General features: G+C 37.5%; 3 protein-coding genes across 15 annotated transcripts; all 3 read right to left on the minus strand.

Annotated features, from left to right (window-relative positions):
• Nucleotides 1-564: 564 nt before the first annotated feature.
• LOC127803944 (putative pentatricopeptide repeat-containing protein At2g01510) lies at nt 565-7,366 on the minus strand. Of its 5 annotated transcripts, none has more exons than XM_052340603.1 (4): nt 3,739-7,366; nt 3,252-3,374; nt 2,562-3,175; nt 565-2,393 (listed from the first exon to the last, which is right to left on the minus strand). In XM_052340603.1, exon 1 carries the CDS (start codon nt 6,389-6,391, stop codon nt 3,833-3,835), a length of 2,559 nt encoding a protein of 852 aa, XP_052196563.1. In that variant the 5' UTR covers nt 6,392-7,366; the 3' UTR covers nt 565-2,393; nt 2,562-3,175; nt 3,252-3,374; nt 3,739-3,832. The 5 variants fall into 5 exon arrangements, with proteins under 5 accessions (XP_052196563.1, XP_052196564.1, XP_052196561.1 ...); XM_052340604.1 differs by having other exon boundaries at nt 2,562-3,178; XM_052340602.1 differs by having other exon boundaries at nt 568-1,255; nt 2,305-2,393; nt 2,562-3,374.
• Nucleotides 7,367-7,447: 81 nt separating this feature from the next.
• On the minus strand, nt 7,448-10,103 carry LOC127803952 (probable inactive shikimate kinase like 1, chloroplastic). 2 transcript variants are annotated; one of them, XM_052340625.1, is made up of 10 exons: nt 9,587-10,103; nt 9,445-9,491; nt 9,117-9,171; nt 8,898-8,970; nt 8,723-8,810; nt 8,361-8,443; nt 8,126-8,252; nt 7,908-7,986; nt 7,748-7,812; nt 7,448-7,641 (listed from the first exon to the last, which is right to left on the minus strand). In XM_052340625.1, the coding sequence occupies exons 1-10, from the start codon at nt 9,849-9,851 to the stop codon at nt 7,573-7,575; spliced, it is 951 nt and encodes a 316-aa protein (XP_052196585.1). In that variant the 5' UTR covers nt 9,852-10,103; the 3' UTR covers nt 7,448-7,572. The 2 variants fall into 2 exon arrangements, with proteins under 2 accessions (XP_052196585.1, XP_052196583.1); XM_052340623.1 differs by having other exon boundaries at nt 9,117-9,182; nt 9,390-9,491.
• Nucleotides 10,104-10,188: 85 nt separating this feature from the next.
• Nucleotides 10,189-25,009, minus strand: LOC127803949 (uncharacterized protein At2g33490-like). 8 transcript variants are annotated; one of them, XR_008023629.1, is made up of 13 exons: nt 24,753-25,008; nt 22,775-22,847; nt 20,582-20,656; nt 19,765-19,826; nt 19,598-19,666; nt 16,979-17,007; nt 16,696-16,903; nt 16,354-16,587; nt 15,786-15,839; nt 14,562-15,585; nt 13,329-13,369; nt 12,965-13,126; nt 10,189-11,492 (listed from the first exon to the last, which is right to left on the minus strand). XR_008023629.1 is itself a non-coding variant. In XM_052340617.1 (12 exons), the coding sequence occupies exons 1-11, from the start codon at nt 24,864-24,866 to the stop codon at nt 13,359-13,361; spliced, it is 1,953 nt and encodes a 650-aa protein (XP_052196577.1). In that variant the 5' UTR covers nt 24,867-25,008; the 3' UTR covers nt 10,189-11,492; nt 13,329-13,358. The 8 variants fall into 8 exon arrangements, 6 of the variants coding, with proteins under 6 accessions (XP_052196577.1, XP_052196576.1, XP_052196574.1 ...); XR_008023628.1 differs by having other exon boundaries at nt 10,189-11,499; XM_052340617.1 differs by lacking the exon at nt 12,965-13,126.
• Nucleotides 25,010-25,282: the final 273 nt, after the last annotated feature.

Genomic DNA, 25,282 nt, shown 5'->3' on the forward strand with positions numbered 1-25,282 from the left:
CTGTCGTAAGGGAGGAGAGAGGTCGCCCCAATCTCGGAATAATAGACACGTGTACCAATACATACATGTATTGTACACCGCCTGCTGCTGCTAGCTATAGGTAGTGCTGGGCGTTTGCGCTACAAAAGCTGATATTCTCATTGGCTGCTGATAATATTAAGATGATATTCTCCCCCCGCCCCATCCCATCCCATCCCATCCCATCCCGTCTCCACCAATCCAATGGCAAAATATATACATATCTATATATATATATGGCACTGAAGTATGCATATACATAACATATATATACCCATAAATACAATATTCCGTCCAAACCTGTATATATGGAATGAAACAGTAGCCTCGCCTGCGGCTCTAACATTAAGTGTATATTGAATGAGCTAGGGATATGTAAAGGCAATGCATGCATAAAAGATTTTTGCTACAGGTGTAACTGTACGTAATTGCCATCTCATCAAGTTGAAATGACGCAAGAAACATTGCCCAGTACATTTCATGTATATATATATATATATGTACATTAGAAGATGACAATGAACCAACCAACCATACACTCATCACTCATGAAGGGAATATATATAGGATCGAATCGATAGTGGACTTTGAGTTGCTGATGCCGCAATATTTCGGATCTTCTTCGAAAATGGTAAATTCAACAATCAAGTGCCATACATGAAACCAACACTACACTTGTTGGGCGCATAAACTTAATTGCTAGCTGAGTTCCCTTCTGCACAGCAGCCCATCAACACGTACGTACGTACGTACGCTTTAAGCATATTCATATACATAAATATAATACACTTTTATTGATTAAAGATGCAGAGAGAGAGAGAGAGAGAGAGAAGGAAAAGGGATTCTTCTTCTAGCTTTGGTAGAAGAATCCCTTCTTTACCTAATTAATTAACGTACATTAATTTATAACCGTCCCATTCCTTCCAAAAATAACCCTCCCTTCTCTACCTTTCTTCCTTGCTCATATCATATATATGCTCCTCCACTCCACGCCACCGTTGGCCTTCCCCATTCATTCTGCCGTTTGCTTTCTCCTCCGATCCGCTCCTCCTCGGTCGACCATGCGCTCAATTCCTCCTGCTGCTGCTGCTGCGTCCAGTCCTCGATCGCTGCTTTGATAATTCCTGCACCTGTACACGCTAGCTAGCTAGCTGTGCGGCCAATGCCTCCCATAATTCAAGTACAAAAATGTGGATTTTTCTCCATAACAGTTGACAGACGTCGTCGCCCGTTCGTCCTGATCATGTTGATTATTTTTACTACATAGAATAAGATTGGACTCGTTACACTAGCTAGCTAGTACATCGATCGATCAAATGTTGTATTAATATTATTTATTCCTATATTATAAAATTAATTTGTCTCAATTCTACAAGTTTATGTAATTATTATTATATGTATGAACTCCGACATATATCCGAATGAATTTGCAGACAATTCAAGGAGGCTAGCTAGCTAGACTAGACTACAATCAGATCCTTGTGAAGAAGAAGCCCGGCCGGCCGGTGCACCTGATTGGTGGTCCGGTCCTACCCTACTAGAAGCAAAAATGCCTAGTTTTGATCATCGAGGTGTTGCGGACATAGAAATTAAATTCATTACGCACGCACGCACGCACGCACTTGTCGTCTATAAGAAAGTTTCAAATGTTTTATAGAAACATTATTATTATTCGACATAACGTACCAAAAATATCAGGTGATGGATGGATGGTACGTACCTGAATCGCCGGCCAAGTTGCATTGTGCAGTACTGCTACTACATACATACATACATACACGTGTTTTATTTATTACAGTGTTCAAATTAATATTATTTTCAGAAATGATTGATGAGAGTTAATTATAATTTTTGCAACTGAACTAATCCAGACTGAAACAACAGCTTGATACCTTGTTTTTGTGTTTTCAGACATAGCGCAGTTATATATATACATACATACAAGAGGGTGGGTGGGTTAAACTAATTACATACTTATATATTAATAAATTCTATAAACAAAAATAAAAGATAAACCCAAGTGATAAAACAATATCAAAATCCTAAACTACAGTCAAATACAAAAACAACTTATCCCATTGAATCAAGTACGTAACCAGGAACCCCATCCCCTCCTGGAATATATATTATTATTATTATTATTGGTGGCACATACATACATGTCCAACAACACACTACTGGCAACCGTTTAAACAAAAATTACTGAGATCTTCACTGTGACCAACCAAGTAATTATATCATCAAAGTTCATCACACACACACACACACACACACACTTGCACGCACCTATTACAAGAACTTCCCGATCCCGGCTCAACAACAACAACATGTTTTACGTCTCAACTCAAATGTCTTACACTCTGCTGAAACCCTAGCTACAACCACAATATTAAAGAAAAGTTTTAACCATTTAATTATCAAAATACTTAGTACCAAAATATTAGACGTTAAATAATCAAGTAAATACAACAGGGGATATTGGGAAAAGGAATTTTATTTAGGGATCGATGTGAGAGATAAAGAGAAAAAAGATAGGGAAATACCTGAATTAAAGGCACCAGCGAAGGAGTGGGGGCATAGGCGGGCAGAGGAGACAAGCGGAGGCAAACGGGCGAAGGAGTGGATAACTGCGGGCAGAGGACACAGACGAAGCAGCTGCAGCATAAGGTACAGGGGCGAAGGTGCAGTGATCGGAGGGAAAGGGGAAAAAAGGGTTATTTTTGGAATGGAAGGAGACAAACCGGCGGAAGCGGACGACGAAGGAGCAGGGGCTAACGGCGGAGGAGTAGAGGCAAACAGCGGAGGAGCGAAGGTGAACGGCAAAGGAGCAGATGAGAACGGAAGAAAGATATACAAGGAGCAGATGAAAGGGGGAGAATGGTAGAGAAGGGAGGCCTACAATTGGAAGGTAGAGAAAGAGGGTTATTTTTAGAATGGGAGAATTATATATATATATATTCTCATGCAATGGTGTGGGTTTGACAGATTTGATGTACCCTCTTTTTAAATCTTAACCCATGGAATTAAGGACCTCCTTTACTTTCAGTGTAGTCACCTTGTTTCCATACATAGATTGCGTCCAAGTGTGCATGATCTCCTCCCATCAATGCAGAAGGTCGGCTAGTAGCATTACTACTTGTGTATCTGAAACAGAGGTCTACTGGGAAAAGGAAAAATCCATGAAATGTGTGCTGATAAAGGTAGGGTAGGCATTCTTGTATTTAGTTATTCACCTGAAGGTCTACTGGGTCTAATGCACTTTTCATTTTGTAGCCGTTGGAACTATGTTATCTTTCTTCTAGTACGATCTCTCCATCTTTCCCCTTTTGCATGCACCATTAACTGTTTCTCAGTGTCTGCTACACAAAATCCCAACTGCTTAAATCAATTATAATTCCATCCTCCAAACAACTATATATAATAAATCAAAACAAAACAAGATAAAATTTAATATAAATTTTATTTTTAAAATGAAATAGAAAACATATCTATATATCCCTATCAAGTAGGTTCCAATCAACACTCAACAGCTCTGATCAACGAAGTGGAACACCTAAGCCATGCATACAACAAACATTATCACGATGTTTGGAGGAAAGCCAACGGCCTTGGATGCCCTTACTGTAATTTATAGTTTACCTGTCATACAGAAATAACTTATGGCAATGTCATCTCTCAGAAACTACCTCACAATTTGAGTAATTTTTCGAGAGAATTCACCTAGTATTTTGTAGCTTGAACTGTACATCAGATTTAACACCCAGTTCTTTGGCAAGCTACCAGGGAAAGAAACGTTCCCGTGTGGTGCATTAAATCACCAATAATCCCCACACGAGCAGAGGCCATCTCTAAAATGATGGAACCTGCTTGAATCCCTTACCGTGATTTCCCGACACACAATCTTTGAGATAATCTTGATGGCAGCATGGCAATCTGTACAGGCCCTTAAGTTCTTCATTACCAGTATGGGTGACCCCTCAGGGGTGCTAATTAATGCGAAGGCAATGGCTAAGCGTTCGCTATGATTTTTAAGGGACTCCAACTTTATTTTTTCATCCACATTGTGAAGGGCACAACCCAGGTCAGGCTTGTACCCTTCTTCCTCCATCCGCTGCATCAATATATCAATCTTTCTCATTATCTCTTTTATTCGAGGGTGAGTCCTAGCATTTGTAGTGAATGCATGAACCTTGTGCTCAATTTCAACCCAACTATATGCAGCCACCTTTTTGACTCTTCGTTCCCTCATGGCCTTCTTCACCTTCCCAACATTTTCCCACTGGCCTGCTGCTGCATATATATTAGACATAGTTACATAAGGAGCAGCATCTCTAAGCCGGTCCATCTTGAATAGTTTCTCCGCTGCTTTTTCAGCAAGTTCTACATTTTTGTGAATTCTACAAGAGTTTAGAATTGATGACCACATAATCTCATCAGGTTCAAATGGCATTTGGACCATTAACTTTTCTGCTTCTTTGAATCGTCCACTTCGGCACAACACATCAACCACAGACGCATAATGCTCTCTTTTTGGGACAATTTTATATAATTGAGTCATGGAATTGAAATACCGTAAACCTTCCTCAACAAGGCCTCCGCGGCTGCAAGCAGCTAGCACACTGAGGAAGCTTACTGAATCTGGCCGGAGACCCGACTGAACCATCTGTTTGAGTGACTTCAGGGTGCCCTCACCATCCCCATTTTGAGCATAAGCTGAGATCAAAGCGTTCCAAGAGATTATATTCCTCTCCGACATTTCTTGGAAAGTTTGAATGGCATACTTTATGGATCCACACTTTGCGTACATGTCCAGCAGTGCACTACCAGAGAATACATTGGACATGAATCCTGATCTGATTATCAAAGAGTGCAGCTGCTTTCCTAGAGAAAGTGAAGCCAAGTTTGCTGAAGCTCTTAAGAGACTAGCAAATGTGCCATGGTCGGCGCATACTTCATCTCTAAGCATATATGCGAACAGTTTAACGGCTTCTTCATAGAGTCCATTCAGAACGTAAGCTGAGATCATGGCTGTCCAGGGAACAGAGCTTTTGTAGGTCAGATTGTCAAATACTACCTTGGCTTCCTCAAATCCTCCACATTTTCCATACATGTCGACCAGTGAATTACCTACCGTAGTTTCGGAACTAGCTGCTGTCACAATTGCTTGTGAATGAACTTGCCTGCCCATTTCAAGATTGACTGCATTTGCCGCTAAGCTCAAAATTGTTGCAAAAGGTAATTGTCTCCTATCAAACTGAGTGAGTTGTTGTAGTTCATGGAAGAGATGAAGAGATTGTTTGTATTGGCCATCCCACGCATATCCTGTGATTATGACATTATACGAGATGCAATCCAACTCAGGCATCTCATCAAAGAGTTTCCTTGCATCATTTATGCGGTCATGTTTTGAGTAGAAATCCAACAACGAATTGCTCACGAACACATTACAAACAAAATTCATTTTGAGCACAGAAGCATGGACTTGTTCCCCAAGAGCAACATCATCGAAGCCAACGGTACTACATAGCACCGCTGCAAAAGTAAAATCTGTTGGCCTAAAACCCAACTTCTGCATTTCTACAAACAGGTCTACGGCTTCTCTGTTGAGTCCACCTTTAGCGTATCCTGTTATCATGACATTAAATGTCACAGAATCTCTGGATGGCATTTCCTTGAAAAGGCCCAAGGCGAGACCAAGACAATGGCATTTGCAATAAGAATCAACCAAGGTGTTGCAAACCACAAGGGCGGAATCATGTCCAAATTTGACGATATGGGCATGAACTTGAGCAACTTGTTCGCGTGCCAATGAATCATCACACCCAGATAGGAGGGCTGCGAAAGTAACATAGTCCGGGGCTGTCCCCAAACTGTGCATGTCCGCGTAAAGTTGAAAGGCTTGCTTGGGTAGATTGTGGTGGGAGTAAGCACCGATCAATATCGTCCAAGTAACAACCGTACGATCAAGCATGCGATCAAACAGCTCTCTGGCACTGGAAAGATTTCCGGAGCGCACATAAGACGAAATCAACAAGTTGGTGGAGACTACATTTTTGTGAGGCATTTGATCGAACAAACGGCGTGCGACGGAAAAATCACCTCTTCTGACCAAATAGTTGAGGCGGAAGTTGGAGCGACATGTATCGAGATGGAAACCAGTTTTAAGGATTCGGGCATCCACAACCAAGGAACGAAAACTGAGCAGCTGGTGCTGGTATGATGATGAAAAAGAAGAAGAAGAAGAAGACGAAGAAGAAGAAGAAGAAAAAGAAGGCGGCCTTAATAGGGGATGGGGTTGGGAAGAAGTAATAGCTACTGGTAACCTATATATCAAGTTGGGAGGCTTTAGCTTTACGCGTATATTTATTTGCATTTTTCACTCAGCGCCTCTCCTCCTCCTCTATCTATCTCGAAGTGCACCCCATCCTGTAATGTATTTCTCTTACATTACACAGCCCTGCTCAACAAATACCACGCACTGCACTGCACTGCTCTGCTCAACAAAGATGGTGATTTTGAGAAATCGGGGTGAACCAATGTTCTCGTGTGTATATCAACCTTAGGCAGTTAGGCTTAGGCTTAGGCGTAGGCGCGGCGGGCGATTCAAAATAGGATTAATTTCTGATCAATTTATGGAAAACAATGGAAGTAGAATGAAGGAAAGAAAGCTGGGTTGCGTTTAGACCTTGAGGAGGGTAGTGGGCGGTGGCGGTTGCCTTACTAAAGCCCAAGACAACAAGAAGAGTGGGCCCATGCATGAATTGACCAAAGATGTTGTTGTTGTATACAAAATTTGACATTATTATATATATATATATATATATTACATGGCCAGCACAGGATAAGAACAATCGTTTCTTTTTGTTTTTAACAAGCAAGAAGAATGAAAATGATGTATTTTCTTTTTGTATTTAATATCGGTTACTCTGCTCTACTAAATGGGATCACCACCAAAAAAGGTGAGCGAGCATCGAGAAGCAGAAGCATGCCACCCGTTTGTTTCCATCTACGGTCGGGATCCACGAGCAACACAAAATTGCATAAAATTATAATTGATTTATTTCAAAGCTCGACTTTCCTCTTCATGCCCTTTACTTCATTTCAAGTCAACTGGGTTGGGCCTAAGACCAGACCAGGCTTAGAGGCCGTATTTTCCCCTTGCATTTTGATTTGAGACCATCACCCATTTCATCCTCCCTATGGCTAGGCGGCTTCACTTATCTCCTCTCCCCCACCATTACTGTATAGCTAGCTGGCACTTGTCCCAAATTCTATCTAATCTAGGTTTCCGAGAAACTGCATTTGCAGTGAACGCAAGCATACTAATTAAGAAATAAGGTTTCCCTTTCATACGTTAAACATCTCAAATATACCAATTAGTACAAATATTCCATGTTTTCAGTTACAACAGTTCCAAGATAAAACCAGCTCAACAAGAAGCTTTTAGATGTATATATTACCTACAAAAGGTGCAGTAACATGCTAGCGTACACAACAAAACCAGAAGTAAGTTGGTGCAAAAGACAAGACTTATGATAGACTGGCCCTCATAGGCTAGAATGGTCGGGCAGCCTCCTCCATCATCTTCTTTACCCTAATCAGCTTTTCTATCTCCTTGAGAACCTGCAGTTATACAAAAAGGTTAATCCCAAGCTTGAATTCTCCTAGTTCCCTTCCTTTTAACTCTAACAAGATGTTTAAATGGTGGATCACTCATTCCTTCACTTACCTCCAAGGCAATGTCTTCTTTGGCTACTGCATCCAATTCATCATAACCTAATTGGTTAGCCACCTCTGCAAAGAAGCAGCAGCAGTTTTTTTTTTTCAGATCCACATGGCAATCTTATATATTATACTTCCCATGAACTAAAAAAGGTAACTGGGCATACTTTGAAGCGAAACAGTTGCATCTGCTGTAGCATATCCACCTCTCATCTCTTCGTACAACTCAGCAAGCTGATCAAATACCTGTAAATACATCATCAAGTTTAGTTAACACCTATTAATAGAAAAGAAGTGAGCATGCCGTAAACTCTGGAATCTCTCGGGTAGAACAATGGAGATTCTTTTACAAAGAATAAGTGGACTGGTTAGAAGTTTGACTGACCTCAGGATAAGATCCAGAACCAAAATTTTCTGATGCAGAAAGTTGACTCCCACTTCTTATGATATCCATCGCTACCATGTCTAGAGGGACGTCAATCCAGATAGAAAGCCCGTGTCTCAATAATGCCCTGTAAAATTTTTAATTGGCAAATCAAGTTAGTTAACAAGTTGTTCCTTGCCAACAACTACTGTAGAATAGAACAAGCTGAGAAGCAGGAGAGAATCACTAGGCATACAGATTAGCTGCAGTCTGAACTGCACCGTTTCCTGTACAAACAACCAACCGACCCATGGATGACAACTGCTTCAGTACTTCAATCTGATGTAAAATGCCATTCTACATGTTAGCCAATCATATGCGATTAATTAAACAAAAGAAGTCCCATAACAGGTCTTATAAATTCTCTACGACTCATGCATTTTTGGGCACAGGATGCCTCAGTAATGACCATAGATTATTTCTTGAGCATTCTTCTTCTACGGATATTTGTTCATTTCTGGCAGATTCCTCAGTTATGGAAATAAACCTAAAGAGGAAAACAAGCTAACAATCATATCCTCAAAAAGCGATGTAGCAGGAGAAGTCTATAAAATTCACCTCTGATTCCCGAAACCCCGCTGTATCTCTCTCTCTAAAGGATTTTCCACCAGATTCACCACCACCAGCTTCCTCAACCAAACTATCACTGTGAAGAAAGTAAATAAAACAAAGTTATTTATTTTCTTATGTGGGGTTGAAAGAGCTTCTCCTTGTTTTTGCAACAAGATAATACCTGTCAAAGTAATAATATCGCAGTGCATCCGCTAGAAGTTGCCCAACACTAGTTTTCAAGGAACTGTTTATCCCTTATAATAAGGAAAAAAAAATCATCATAGAAGCATAAGCAGAAAATGGAAGGTTAATAAGCACAAAGAAATAAAATCCCAGTAATAATTTTAGTTAGTGAGAAAGGGAAAAGAAATGTTTCAATAAGTATAAACTTGGCGCTCACCAACAAGAAATATGGAAGTTCCTTTTAGCGCAGGGGTAATCTGTATCGCCTTCTTCTGAATCAAAACTGAACAATTAAAATCAGGCCTCTAAATGAAGTGAAATTATTTATCACCTTCTATGGCTATGGTCAATGTCAAAAACGATTAAGGCAAATTATAAACTACTACTAGGAATACTTCAATTGCCGTTTTATTTGTTGCCAAGAAAGAAAACTTGAGTTCAAAAGTAATCATTGTCTCTTTCAAGAGACAGATATTCAAAGTATTTATACCTATTTCTTCTTCATTTTCAATTGTTGTACAGGAGAGGTGAAATCCGGATCTTACCTTCACAGCTACAGAAGGGTCAACTTCAACAACCTTAGTTACCGAACCTAAAGCAAATGGGGAGGGGGGAAAGGAAAGAAAAATTAATTCCAGTAGAAATGACAACACAATATGTATTGAAGGAGGCAGGTGAAGAACATACCGGAAGAAGAAGCGGGGGCTTGATCGGGAAGCGAGTGAACGGAGAAGGTGCGGCGGTTGGTTTTGCGGTTGGGGATTGGACTTGGACAGAGAAGAGAAGTAGATGGAGGAGAAGACGGGGAGTGAAATCGGCTGCTGCGGCATGAGCGTGAGACGCGGCTGAGTCTGACGAGAGGACTTTGAACCTGAAAGCAGGGGAACGGTGGGTGACGGAGGGCCAATTGGCTTCGGAAGCCATCGCAACTTGTCGCCGGTATCATCTCCATATCTTCGGCGGCGGCGGCTGCTGCTGGCTTTATCTCCTCCTCAGACTCGGCCCCCGGAGTCCGATTTTTGTTGTTTTTACTTTTTGGGCCCTCTTTATTTTATGGGTAAATTTTACAGAAACCCCAAGAGTTATCAACCACTCTCTCTCACTTTATTCACAAAATAAATACTACACTCACTCCCGCTGCTATTATTATTTTGGTCTAAATCTAAATAGATACATACTATATTTTGTTATCTCCGCTTCTTTCTTCTTCTTCTTTTTTTTTTTTTTGCTATCAAACTTGAAATAACTAAACCGTATCGCACATACTTTGTTTTTTTAAGGATTTTATGTTTAATTTTTTTTTTTAAAAGTAAAGTTATCCAATAACGAGTGACTTTATAAATACAATACGATTGGAAAATATAATTGTGATTGAATGTTCAATTTGAGCTCAAATTTGGGTTATTATTCTTATATATACTTCAATTACCTTTGGCTCTAAATTTAAGGGTAAAAAAAGTCAATTTAAGCAGCAGCTTATTTAAATGTACAACAAAACCATACTTTTTTAACTCTTTTACCAAAATGTATTAAGGGTTAATAATTTGGCACTTTACCCTATTGAGCTCAAACCTTCTTTTTAACACAAATCCACAAATAAATTTGGTGCTTACTCAATAAATTTTAACCGTAAATTTTCATTGCTGCTGATAACAAAAGAAAATTACAAAAAAGTGGTTCAACCATATTGGGGGGGGGTAGCGAGCACTTGTAGTTGTAGGTGAGGATTGAATCTCCTAATATTAATTAGAAGCCATTGGGAAACAATTCATTTTAGTTAAAAAGATCACTCACTTGGCTTGGCTTGGCTTGGGTTCTTCCTGGGGTAAATGGGTGGCTAGGGGGCAGTGGGGGATGGTGGTGAGCCTCGCCTGTTATTTTTTTTAAGTGAATGCATAATGTATTTTATTTTAACAAGGATAATGCACTGCACTTGCTGTAGATATTACAATTACATAGTTATGTATATAATACCTTTATTTTATTTTATTTTTTCCGTGTAAATTAATTTGTAAACAACCAATAAGATAACATTTATTATACATCAAGCACAACAGAAGAAGAAAAGAAGAGGAAGAAGAAGAAAGAAGTATTTGTGCCAACCTTTTCGGGTCCGGGCCATAATTTGTGGATCAGTAACAAGTGTGAAAAAAACATGCTCATCTAAAGTTGGCCCGTATATGGAAAACCCTCTCTCTCACCCGTGGACGTGACAATAGAGAGCAACTATACTGGGCATGGCAGAAATCTTAGGAAAACCCTCTCTCTCACCCTCAGTGTTCTTCCAAGGATTTGAAAATACCAGTTAAGATTGAATTCACCAGAACCTAAAGAGCAACTATACTGGGCGTGGCAGAAATCTTAGGAAAATTATTTTCCCTGTTTTACTGCAGCAAATTTGGTCAGGTAGATACAATAATTTTCGATAAAAAGAATTTTAACTGCGGGAAGAGCTTCAACCTTGCCTCGTATTATGCCCAGAGAACATCAGAGGGGTATTCCAGGATCCACTTAACACCTAAATCACTCTCACTGCTCGGTCTCCTCCCATCACAGGTAAGCTAAAAATTAATAGAGACAGCAGCTCCAGGACCTGCAGGCTGTGCTCAACTTATTAGAGAAGAAAGGGAAAGCCGGGTCCTTGGTTTCACTGGAAAGATCCAGAAACAAGCCTCAAGGTTGAACCGTAAGGCATCTACAAAGGTCTCACAATAATTACGGAAAAAGGAATGGACTTTGATAATTGAAACAGATGCAATGGAAGCCATGCCAAACAAATACTAGAAGGTGGCACATGAAGAACCTCCAAATCAAGCACCTAACAGAGGAAACAAGATTTTTGCCATATAGAAGCATTGAAAAAAAATGGTGAAGAATAGAAAAGTAGTTGGATAAAATAATATCCTGATATAAGCATGGAAATGCGTGGGAGAAGATGGTATTTCTCACTTTAAGAAAATTATTTAATATGATCCTTAAATAAAAAACGATGCCAGATGAGTGGAGAAAAAACACTTTCTTACCTATTCATAAGAATAAAGAAGATGTGGAAAGTTGTGGAAATTGTAGAGAAATCAAGCTATGGAACTTTGGTAGTGAGTGATTGAGCAAAGAATAAGAACAGAAACAAAAGTGGCTAACAACCAATTTGCCTTCATGCTTGGTAAGTCAGTGATGAAAACTATATATTTGTTGAGACATCAAATGGAGTAGTAGTATAGAGATAAACAAAAAGATCTACAGTTCTGGTGTTAATAAATTTCAGAAAAAGCTTGACAAATTTCCTATATCATAGAGAAGAAAAGTCATAGGATGGGTTTTAGGGAAGAAAGGAGTCTGAATTGCTTATATACGGTCTATTAAAGATATTTATCATAGAGCAGAAACACATGCCAGAACTCATGGAGGAGATACTAGGGTTTTTCCAATTACAATTGGATTTTACATTTAAGGATCTCTGTTAAGCCCTTATCTATTTTCCCTAATAATCACTAAACATATCCAAGCAGTGTGCTTTGGTATGTGCTACTTGCAGATGACATTGTATTAGTGGATGAGTCAAAAGAAGGGATGAAAACTAGGATAGAGATACGGAGAAACACTTTAAAATCTATAAATTTCAAGTTAAGCAGATTGAAAACTGAATATATATAGAATGTAAGTTTTAGTAACATATAAATGCGAATGATATGATAAAATTGAAAAATTAAGTCATAACAAGAAAAAATCAATTTAGCTATCTTGGATGAATTTCATATAAGAAGACGACCAATAGAGGATTTTGTGAGGAGGGTGAATGAAATGGAACAATTCTTTAGGAAAAGGGGTAGAGGAAGACCAGAAAAAAATCTTGGTGGAAGACTTTTTAGGTATGCTACAAGGACTTAACAAAAGATAAAGCCCTAGAAATGATTAGCAAGCCAGAATTCCTGTAGCTAACTCTACACAGTGGGATTTAAAGCTTGATATGTATGCATGTATGTAGATGCAACTGTTATTCACCCCATATTACCAGATAAGGAAATAAATGTGCTGATATTTTTGCAAAATTTTGACAATGAGTACCTTATAATTTTTTATTACCCACTAGAGCAAGCTAGGGCTCTATTGGAGCCAACCACTTTTAGTTGTGGATCAGTAAGGGACTAGGAACCAGTTGTTATGCTTTTCCTTCTGTTGAATTGAAAAAGAAGAATATACAACCATAGTATGTATCACTTCATTCACCTAAAATAAAATTTCCAATATTGGTCAGGTAGGTATCCCTCAGCCTGAGAAAAATTGAATTCATTCACTAGAAAAATACATGATACAAGATCACCCTATATGACAAAATTGTTAAAGAGCCAAGTTCAAACTCAATGATGAGCCACTGAAAGAAGCTTCTGTAAAAAATTCAGACAATACATGCAGCACCATATTTACATACCTGTTGCATTCAGTGGAAGTCACTTCTGAATCAGCTCTCACCTGCATCCATTGACGTTCCCATTTAGAACCCTTAAAACACAAAATAAGGATATTGGGAAAGCTGCAATTTCTAATATTTGGCTTCATTTTCCCTCAAACAATTGTTCTCAAATATCTTCAACCCAATGGCAACTTATCAAAGAGTTTTCTTGGTATAAATGAAAAGGTGGACCTAAGACCTTGGTTCAGTGGGGCATAACTCAAAGCAAATCATCCAAGAAATTATTTTCTTATTGATAGTTAAAATTTTGTTTTAAGTTTCTTTTAATTATCCAAGAGCATCCCTAGTGCACAAGGCTCCCCGTTTTGCAAGAGAGTTGGGGAAGGGTTATTTTTGTAAGCAGCCTTACCCTTTACAAAGAGGCTGTTACCACAATTGAAAACTGAGACATCACAATCACAATACACTAATCCTTACTGTAACTACCAAAATTGCTCTCAAATTACTGAACTCTAAATCATATATATCCACCAACCAAACTCAACAATAAAAAAGCTCTTGGATGAAAGCCCAACAAACAAATAATAATAATAACAACAATCACTCCGATGTAAAAGATGCAAAAAGTTCCTAAATGCAATTTAACATGTATTTGCAAATACAATCATGATAAATTAGCTATAAGAACAATGGTTAAACATATAAATATAGTGCAAAATAATTTCAATGGAAATAAATGCTAAACATTGCTAATAGAAAACTCAAAAATTGAATTCAAAGGCCAAAAAAGAAAAAAGAATAAAGAAAGTTCAAAAAAGAAGATGACAGGGGGTAAAGTGTCCACAGAAGACCACACAAATGTCTGTCCATGGATAAAAGGTCAAATCACATCCGTGTGATCATGCCACATTGCATGCAGGTACACATGCAACATGTTACAGCAAAAAAAAAACTGAAGGCTGGATTTGGAGACAGCAGCTATGTCCCACTAATCCTTTCCTGCTTTGTCACCAAATACAGCAAATAGGTGAATAGACTCGGGCGTACAGGGTGAACATAGAAAGAGATCATAACTAAGTTATGTTATACAGGATTATTAGCCATTGTAGCAACACGTGCCTAGGGGGTTGAAAATTGTTCATCTTCATTCCTAGTTGTTCATAAGTATGGGATCATTCAACATTCAATTACCAGATAAGAAACAGTCATAATAACAGTAATGATAAATAAGAGATTCAGTGTTTTAATTACCCCTGATTTGCCCAGAGTGTGGGGCTGCTACTTCAGAAACAGTTGATAACAGCTTCACGTTTGAAAGGGAAATAGGTGTCAGAGGAGGAGAAGTTACTTCTTCAGCCTTATCTGGAAGTTGAGGAGATTCCACTAGCTTGGCCACATGTAAGGCCATTGTTCTCTGATTACTAGACGGTATAGAGAAACTTCGAGGAACAATTGATGGAGGAGTTGGAAGCCGTGATGCGGTATAGAATGCCCCTTTAGGGCTTTTATTTGTTGGAGAGAGCTCTTGATTTCTGAATGCCAATGGGGCAGAGTGCCCACTGGAAGAACTCACAGGTTTGGAGGCTAAACCAGCTGGTGGCCTAGGAAGTTCATGAAGCTCACTTATTTTGGGCGAAGATACAATGGGAGGTGAAGCACTGGGAGATGCCTTTGGAGATGAAGAAGAAGGCTGAGGAGTTGGTACTCGGGACAGTATTCCAGAAACAAGTTGGGGAAGTTCAGCCGAGGTAATTGGGCCACTAGCAGATATAGCAGGCTTTGTCAATGATGACTTACTAGTAAGAGGACCAGAGAATGCTTGTCTTTTAATGTTCTTATTATCAAATGCATTGTTTGCATCACTATGTGGAAGTGAAAGTCCCAGAGACAAAGGAGGCAATTGAGCTGAGGAACTGTTACTAGTGCTCTCTTTGAGTTTTAATTGTGCTCTTGAAATAGTGGACGCAGATATATTATCCTCCGTGGAATCTGTCTCACGCTTCTCAGGCTCAAAAGTTTGGGGCCAACTGCTTCCAGTGTGGCTTGTTGGCTTTGACTGAGAATCTGAAGCATTTGTTCTCACAGAAATTGAACTCCTCACATCAACTGGAGTAGGAAGCACATAACTATGAAATCTCCTTGCAGATGATGGCTTCATTTCTTTGACCCTTTCAGCTAGATCAGGCTTCTTCTCAGCAAAAATTGGGGCAGAATGGCTGCTGACTCGAGGTTCCCAATTAGAGACCTGTTCCCCTAGGTTTTTATTGTAATGTACCTGCAGAGATTAACAGGATTCCTCAAACTGAAAATTGAATGAAAAAGATGCCCATGGCTGTATCATATAATCAAACAATTGGTGGATTTTAATCTTTTTTCTTCATACAATCAAACAACAGATTACTTCCTACGGATAAGTGTACAGTTTTCGTTCTATTACTCAAAGAAAATACTGTATTTTCTTTATTTTATTTTTACCTCTGAACTTTCATAAGTTGAAACTTGAGGAAGTGGAAGTTCCACCTGATCTAGCTGCAAAACCCAACATATAAGACGCAACAAAATAAGGTTCGTGGAAAACAACAAAAGACAAGTGCAGGCTTATATCAATCACTTTTATTTTCTTTCTTTTTCTTTTTCCTAGTAGATATATAAATCACTTTTATTTCAATTCAAAGTTCATCAAATTTGTGGTTAATTTTGAAGGCTGATAGGGTCTCCAAGGCCCAAAGGATCATTATACTAAGCTCCTGTAATTTTAACTTAATAAAGAAGACAGTCAGACATGAATATTCTTCTAGAAGGCGACTCAAGTTGAAGAGAAATTTACAAGAGATAACCAAACTCTACACCATGGATGAACTGGCTGGGCTTGACAGTAAAAAACCAAGTAAGCCAACAATAGGATGCTGGGTAGAAAATTTGAATGAAACTGAAATGGGCTGCTTTGGCTAGGATCTGATCAAAAAATTAAAATGGGCTAATTTGGCTAGGGCTTATTATATGACGGGAAAACTAATGCAGCAGGTTTCTAGAGCAAATATACCTCCATTGAGTTCCTTGACGTAGAAACAGCGTCAAGGCCCTGCTTATTTATTCTATAGTCAAAACTCAATTCCCCATCATCATTTTTCTCAAGGCCATTCACACTTTCATCCTCTCTTTCTTCCTTGTCATCAAGTCCGCTGAGCCCGTAGTCAATATGTTGCTTTTCTGTAACCAGTTTTATGTGTGGCTCAACTGCTTCAAGAGATTTAAGTCCCTTCCGAAAGAGATTCAACTGCTTTCATGGCAGTGGTAAGAGAAGAAAATCCCTAAGATATTAGTAATGAAGTTACAAGAAGAATTAGACCATGCAATGTATTTATAGGAACACAATACTGAGCACCTGAGCTGCATGGTGACGGACTGCCTGGGTCAGAAGACTTCGGGATTGCCCTTGCTTCAGAGATTTTAGACGGAAAACACATAGAGTTGCTTCTTCATCATATTCATCATGAGCTGCTTTTAATTGCTGTGAAGTAAAAGCTTCTATTTTTCCACTTTTTGATCTTCCTTTTTCCTTCTGATTTGCAAGCATGTAATCATACAATTCTCTGAAGGTTTTGCAACCAATCAATACAAAATTTAATTCAATCAAGGAAAACTAGAAGGACTAGAATGTTTTGTACCTTTTTTCATCACACTGCCGTTTCATCTCCTGCACCAAGAAACATGCAAGGAACAATTGAGCACCAAGAAACATGCGAGGGATAGTTGACTACCAAGGAATGGGTGAAGGACAGTTGACTGTGAATTCATGACAATTGCAATGACGATAGCAAACCAAGGCAGTCAAGATATCTAACTGATAGAAATGGCCGGCCTTCCAAGTGAAGGCAGCCCTAGTGGCAAAAAAAGAGAATGGAGAAAAGCTGGAAGGGCACAGTACACAAGAGGCGACTTTAATTGAGCACATTACTGGCAAAAAATTATCTAAATTAATCAAAAAATTTATCCTGAAGTAAGAAACCATACAACAAACACAAATATCAAGCCCTAAATCCCCTAAATGGGGATCATTATATTGCCATGTCATCCACGAGATCATTATATTTCATACCAATGCCATTGCCTTCTGCTGTTTTTTTTATTTTTATTTTTTTCCATTTAGTCTTCTTCTATTTCTTTTGCAGAAAACTTATTTCATTCCACCAATCTCCTAGTAGGTAAAAGTCTTCACCTCACATATCCAAACCATCTGAAATGAATGTTGAGCATCTTATTATTATCAAGAGGTACCACTTCAACCTTATCATACAGCATGTCAAATCTTAATCTCACTAGATGGGGTCAACTCTATGAATTATAGCTCGTCAATCATCTCTATCTATAGCTATATCTGAATAATTTAACTTTTAATCCTGTCCTTTGTACCACGCAATGTAGCTGGTCTTATAGTCATCCAATTAAACTACTTTTTTAGCATTACAAAAATCTTACAATCGCATAAAATGTTGAAAGCACTATCTATTTTAACCATCTTACATTGATTTGGTGATTAACATCCTTAATAATTTTCTTATCTTATAAGATATCTAAACTAATATTTTCTTGAAATCAATTTTCAAGTCTCACCATAACATCATCCATGCTTCTCTATTCTTGTTAACTTTAGATTTCGTACATTTCATTTTTAACCTGCCCAATTTGAAACCTTAAAATTATAAAATGTTCCTCCAAAACCCAGACATGGTATTCATCCCTTCTTTTTTCTCATCCACTAAGATAATATCACCTATAAATGACATAAATTAGAGTAACTTCTTGATGTAATTTAATTATAATTTAAAAAGTCAATATCTTTTTCACATGTCCTAACACATGTTTTTGTTCTGTAATACATTATTTAATAATCTATAAACAAGCAACTTAGACTCATTTCTTATTAAAACCCTCGACGAGATTTTTTTGTAGACTTCGTCATAAACTTCTTTCAAGTCTATTAGCAACATAATTAAACCATCCTATTTATTTCTAAACCTTTCCATCAAATGCCTCAAGAAGTAGATGGCTTTGACAACTAACCTACTAGACAAGAAAATAAATTTGATTTTCAGATAACCTAAATTTCTCTTCTTGACCTTTGCATAATCACCGTCTCCCAAAATTTCTAAGCATGGTTCATTAGCTTAATTCTTCTGTAATTTTCACAGCATTGAACATCTCATTGTTTGCATAAGTGAGTACTGAGTGCTAGAATGCTCTTCCCCACTCATTAGGCATCTTTTTTAATCTAAGAGACATTAAATAGTTTCATTCATTGTAAAATACCTCTTTTATCATACACTTTCATGGTTTTATAGAGACAACATTCAATCCAACTACTTTTATCATTCTTCATTTTTTATGACATGTTTCACTTTTTTGGACAAGTATGTACATAAAATACATAATTTGTATCTTTTTTTAAAATTATCAAGATATTCCTATATAATATTTATTCCTTCACATTTATTGAATAACTTGAAAGAATATTTCTTCCATCTCTCCTTGATCGCTTCCCCATTTGCAAAGATCTTTTGCTATTCATCTTACTTCTTCACATTCATTGAATTTTCTTAAGGTTTTGACATTGTTTTACTAATTGACTTTTTCCTCCATTACACACCCAAAATTTTCTCCTTATAACATGTTTGTAAAATCTTGCAACAAGCTCTCAAAATCTCATTTTTTCTTGCCCCTTGTCATTCCATCAAGATGACTCCTTTAGGATTGGAGTTTCCCATCCACTCTTCTAGAACAGTCTTTGTCATGTTTTGTATCATCAAGAAAAATAAAAGCGATTTAAGATTTAAGCAATTGACAAGCACCTCACACTTGGTAATCAGCTAATGCCTAGACCGCAGTTGGTGTGCAGCCCAGTTTTCCTCATCCAAGCTAAACAACCCATTTAGGATATGCCAAGCTGAAGCTTCCTTATAGCCTATGAAAATTAATCAATAGCCTTGTGTAACACTTTGATTTCGTCCTATAAGCCAGAACACCTTACATAAAAGGCACTTCCCTCCAAACATGAGTAATTATTAAGAAGTGTACTTCAAAAATTAACTGGGTTCTTTGTCACATCAATTCTTGTTAAGGTTTTCTTTCATATGGTTGCTCAAGGTTATGTTTCTTCCATCAGTTACAACGCCAGAAGATTCTTAATTAGCCAAGATAAACTGTTCATGAGCAGCACGGTTTTCTAGCAGGCTAGAGCCAAGTTATGAGCAAAGATAATAACAAAGACAGAAACAATATGCACCAACCTCCACTGTTCGAAGTTCATTAAGAAGTGACTCCAATGGGTGTGTAATTGTCAGGGCCACATGAGAGCGCTGACATAAAGAAAGTAAATGTCAATAATAGGTTGAATTAATTGCAAAGTGGTATCAAGTAGTGTCCTGAAGTGTACAACTTTACAATAAGAACTCACATAGCTATCAATAAGTTTTTGGAGTCCAAACTGCACATTTCCCAGCATTGACAATACTTTGCCTGCACAAATATGAAAAGGTGATTATGATATGATTCCTATGTATGGTGTTAAGATCTTGAAACAGAGCGAAGAAATGAGGGGACAGAAACAAAAACCTACTACAACTAAACATACTTAGTTAATTGCACGCTGCAAAATTTAAAACACTCGGATAAAATAAGCAAATAAGGTGGCCCCCCCCCAAAAAAAATGGTAGAGATGATTACAAAAAGAAGCCTGGATGTATGCTTATAATATTCTCAACCTTTTGCACATCACAATAAAAAGTAAAAACACCGGCCAGTATTATGTAAAGCAGAATTATAATAGGAAAAAAGGGACACAGAATCATTATCTGAGTCGTATATTTATTAAGATGAAAGGGAAGAATGAAGCATGAATAAAAGTCAGAAGTGGGGGAACAGATACATATAGAACTAACTGCATGATTTTGAACCGACTGACCAGCATGGCATAAATTTGTTAACTCACGCATTACGTAGAAGATGTCAATTTACCTAGGTCTACAACAAATTCTTATTCAATCAAAGAACTACATAGCAAGTACGATGAAAAACCAACAGCATGCTACTATATTTTCCAAGCCATGCACACAACAGATATTACAAGTGGTTGAATTAGAGATCTTTTATTTCTTAAACCCCTATATTCAGTCACATCTAGGCCAAGTTGTACACAGCATGTCAAGCTAAGCTCACTTGTCTTGAGAACAAACTCAGCAACTCCAAAGTAGCCCAAAAACATGATCACTTACAACTTTCCTCGTCATTGTTTAATGCATTTTTCTCCAGTAGACAGGTACCCATATCCCGCAGTGACTCTGAAAATTCTGAAAGTGTACATATGGTTAAATAAGATTATACACAGACACATAATCATATAATAAAGGTAACAACATGAAAATTAACTTCATGCAGTTGCATTGATCAGTATAATATGATTTCAAGTGACAAATTTCTCAAAAACCACTTCTTATGAGATACAATATAGTGAATGTTTTTTAGTTCCTAATACCATCAGTTCAAGCAGAACTCTTGGTCATAGACACAAAACAAAAAGTTGCACCAGCCCTACCTGGCATAGTTCCTCCAAATATTTTGAAACCAGATTACAAGATAAACTCAAAAAAATAAAAAATAAAAAAAAGAACCATACAACAATCATACTAGTCAGCAATCAAAACTATCTCTAAATCCTGGTAGCCCCACTATGTGTTCTAAAGCAACAATACATCAAGCCTTAATCCCACTATATGGGGCCAGCCACATAAATACTAGCATGCTGGTCATTTCAATCTATAGTCTTATCTTTTGTAAGATACTTATAACTTGTATCATACCTAAGAGCTTCCCACAAGCTTTTCTTAGGCTTTGTATACCTTTTTTGCTAAAGACTTATTCCAAGAGCCTCTATTGGTGTTCTTCTCATGTAAACAAACTATCTTAATCGACTGTCACACATCTTAAATTAAATAGGAGCCACTCATGCTTTGTTACAAATAACCTTATTTCTAATTCTTTATTTTCTGTCCGCACATCCATCATAACATCCTCATCTCAGTTTTGTTTATATTTTTCACATGTTGGTGCTTTACTACCAGCATTTTTTTTGCCATACAACACAACTTGTCTTATAGTCATCTTATATAATTTTCCATTTAGCTTTAATGGAATCTTACTATAATAGAAAATAAGGTAAATTACCAAAAAGATACCCAACTTTCACCTTGTTTTCAAATTTGGACTCAACTTTTAGTTTTATCAATTGGGTATCCAACTTTCAGATTCTTTTCAGTAGGGACTACTGTTAGATCCATTAAGTGTTGTCCTTAAGCAATGATGTCAAGGGCTGATGTGGAATTACAGGATATGAGCTGGAAATTCTAGGGCTGCCACCGAAGTGGCAAAATCATCCAAATTGGCAAAGAAATTAATCCCACCAAAGTGGGATTAAATCATCCATGGGGAAATTTAATCCCACCTGACATGGTAGGTGGGATGGTATCCCAAACATGGGATTACCATGTCAGGTGGTATTACCTCCCATTAATCTGTATATCAAACACCCTATCAGAGAATAATTTTCACCTAGCAGTGCCAACTAAATGTAGAAGGAACATCTACTTAGGCAGTCCATTTCATATCCACGGCATACCCTTAGTTAAAAAAAAAAAAAAAAGTTAATATACAACACTAAACAATTGGTTTTAATTTTTAAATGTTCTCTATAAAATAAATTATATTAAATTACATATCCTTGTATTGTGGAAATTTAATTAAGATACTAAATACCAAAATTAAGACTACATTGCCATCACATGTATAACCATGACATTTTATCATTACAAATATAATAGTTAAATCAAAATGTTAACTAAAATAATGCTAAAAATACAATTTTAACAAGTATTTTTCACAAATTCTAAGATAATATAAGAAAATTAACATCACCAAAGATGGAGAAATGGACAAGTAGAAGAACAAGATAAAAAAAACCTACGAAGATGAAACAATCCTATATATATTATAAATAGAACGTGGAAGGGTATTTATGGAAATAAAATAAATAAAAAAGTGAGTCCTAAGATTTCCAATTCATTCTTGACAATTCTGACCAACTTTGATCGGAATTCTAATTCCACAGTTTGAAGGTAAATGGAATTCCAATTCCTACAATTTTTTAATTCCAACAACAAGAATTTGTTAAAATCTTGAATTGTAATTCCAATTATAGAGTTTTTTAGGATTCCAAACAAACTATTAAAGAGGTTAGGCATGATGTGAGAAAAATAAGTGTGTGTGTGTGTGTGTGTGTGAGAGAGAGAGAGAGAGAGAGAGGTTCAATAGCATGTATCCTGTACCAGCTCTTTACTAGAATCACACAAGGTGTGGATTGTTATCAAGAAGTCCCTTTAAATGAGACATTTAGCATGAAGTCAAGTAAATACCAAATGCACTATTTTCTGTTGCAGCAGCAGCTGAAAGTAAGCTATCATAGCAATTTCTCATATCCTGCATATCCTGTGAAGAAAAGGGGAAAAACAAAACGGAAGGATTTAGATAAGGGATATAAACACAAAAGCATGAAATAAAATTTCAGTTTCAAACTATTGATTGCAGATATAAAGCCTGTCTAAATAGGACAGATCTCGAGTAATGATCAATGCAATTGCACTGTGAAGAAGGCCAAATTGACAAATGAGATGCAACGCAGCAATAAAACACCAATAAACTTTACAATGGGTTCAATTTACATTTTACACACAGATGCATGCTCAAGTATTAGGTGAAAGAGTTACGGTATCAGATCACAAGTCTTTGCAGGAGATATAATACTACATTGAAACGGAATGTCCCCATTCATTATCAAAGGGCATTTAGCTATATCCAGTTACACACGATTCCTCAATTTTTATAAGCTTCCTACTTTAGAAAGATAGTAAATTCAGCATGTGAATAGAGAAACAGTAATACGTTGTCTCCACACATAAAACAGGGTGCTAGGGCAATTGATAATCACAATTCACAACTCCAGCATTTCCACTGTTTGCCCCACAAAAGAACACACACACATACACACACACACACACACACACACATATATATATAGAAGAGAGAGAGAGAGAGGGACAGGGTTTCAGTTGCTGTTCATGAAAGCTGTCATAGACATATCCAACAGGAAGAATGGGTTATCAGAAATTTTAAGTAGTAAATTTTAATATCTAATGTTTAAAATTTTGGTATTAGATTTTAGGATTTAGATTTATTGCTTATAGGATTTGTTTACATTTTATCTTTTTATTTTCAGGAAGATTTGTTTGGAAATTTGATTTATCTCTCTGTTGGGTACTTCTATGAATAGGCTTAGAATGTAATCAGAAATAATATTATTGAGATTATTGATTCTGAATGCAAGATGAATTCTTCCCTCTTTGGAAACTTCTCTCTCTCCTCTCTTTCTTGATCTCTCAGGTTCCTTCTCCCCCTCTAATTCTTCTTCTTCTTCCCCCAATTTCTTCTCTGCTTCTTTGAACTTCTGCAAAATTTTGGCAGTCCCAAATCAATGGATTTTTAAGTTCTTTGCAGCATCATACGATAGGTTAAAGATAATTACATTTTTCCTTAAATGTCAAGTGAAGCTTAAATAACTGAAACAAAAATAACACGGTTTCAGTGGCCATTAAATTCTAGAAATTGAGTCTGAAGTTAAAGGTCGTCCACAAACGATAGGCCTTTGGTTCCCTCTTATCACCCCCATTTTTCTGCTAATTAATTGGTCATTTTAACACGTCAATCATCCACCAACTTTTTGGAGAGAGGGGCCCTTTATTTCAGATGGAGATCAGAGCATCCTAGCATGAGCATAACAAAACCAGAACTATCATTCTGCTCCTGTATAGTGAGTGTACTGAAAACATAACGTGGCAAAGACCATCTAAATTTAATTCAGAGTTTCGATTTTCATTAATTTTTTCTTGCCAACTGAACCCAATAAATTCTAAAGAAATGCATTTGAGAAAACAATTATGAGACACTGATATCCAAATTGGAAACACGAATGCACGTGATCTGGATTGTTTATTCGTATCCAAAACAAAAGGGAAAAAGTAGAACACCCACTATCTGTAAAGGGCATCAGAAAGGGTAAGAATTAACAAGTTGAACCCAGATCCACTAGTCCAGCAGCGATTTGAAGCCGCGGGTTTCCCTAATTTATAGCTAATTGAGTTAAGATTTTTAGTATAAGCCTTGCAATATTCGTGATAAGGAGGGAAATAACAAACAACCCCCAGCCGATATAAAGCTAGAGGAAGTAACAATGAAACCCTAATTCTGGGTCATGCTACATTTCAGCGGCACAAACCAAACATCCAGTCAGACAATTGGAGCAAAGTAAATACAGAGGAGAGAGTAATAAAAAGTAACCTGTGACGCTTGAGCAAGCTCATTCAGACGCGCTGAAGCTTGACAGTCTCGCTTCTCTTTGCCGTCGTTCTTGTGAAGTGCCAATTTTCTAAGCTTCCCCAGAGAGGACTTCATTTCAAACCAACAAAAATATGCGAGCGTGCGTGTGGGAGGAACCCTCTGTGTGTGTGTGTGTGCGCGCGCGCGTATTGAAGTAGCGATACACAGAGCCAATTCTCTTTTATCCCTCCCCCCCGCCCCCTCCCCCTTCAAATCCCAAAAAGAAACAGAAGGAAGGAAGCGGAAGCGTAAAAGAAAAAGAAAATATAAAAAGGAAGAAGACGAGAGAGAGAGAAAAAAAAAAAAACTGTGCAGAAATAGAATGGAGGAAATTCTAACGTTATTCGCCTTTGATGAAAAGTGCGATGCTGATGTGGTGACACGTGTCCCAACTTAAAAAAAATTTCATCTTCATAAATAAAGCACCAGTGATCCTTGGTGCAGCGCATACAACCTCCCTCGGGTGACCAAATACGCATTGCGACACGTGC

Source organism: Diospyros lotus, chromosome 6 (genome assembly GCF_014633365.1).
Source record: "Diospyros lotus cultivar Yz01 chromosome 6, ASM1463336v1, whole genome shotgun sequence".
Lineage (NCBI taxonomy): Eukaryota > Viridiplantae > Streptophyta > Magnoliopsida > Ericales > Ebenaceae > Diospyros > Diospyros lotus.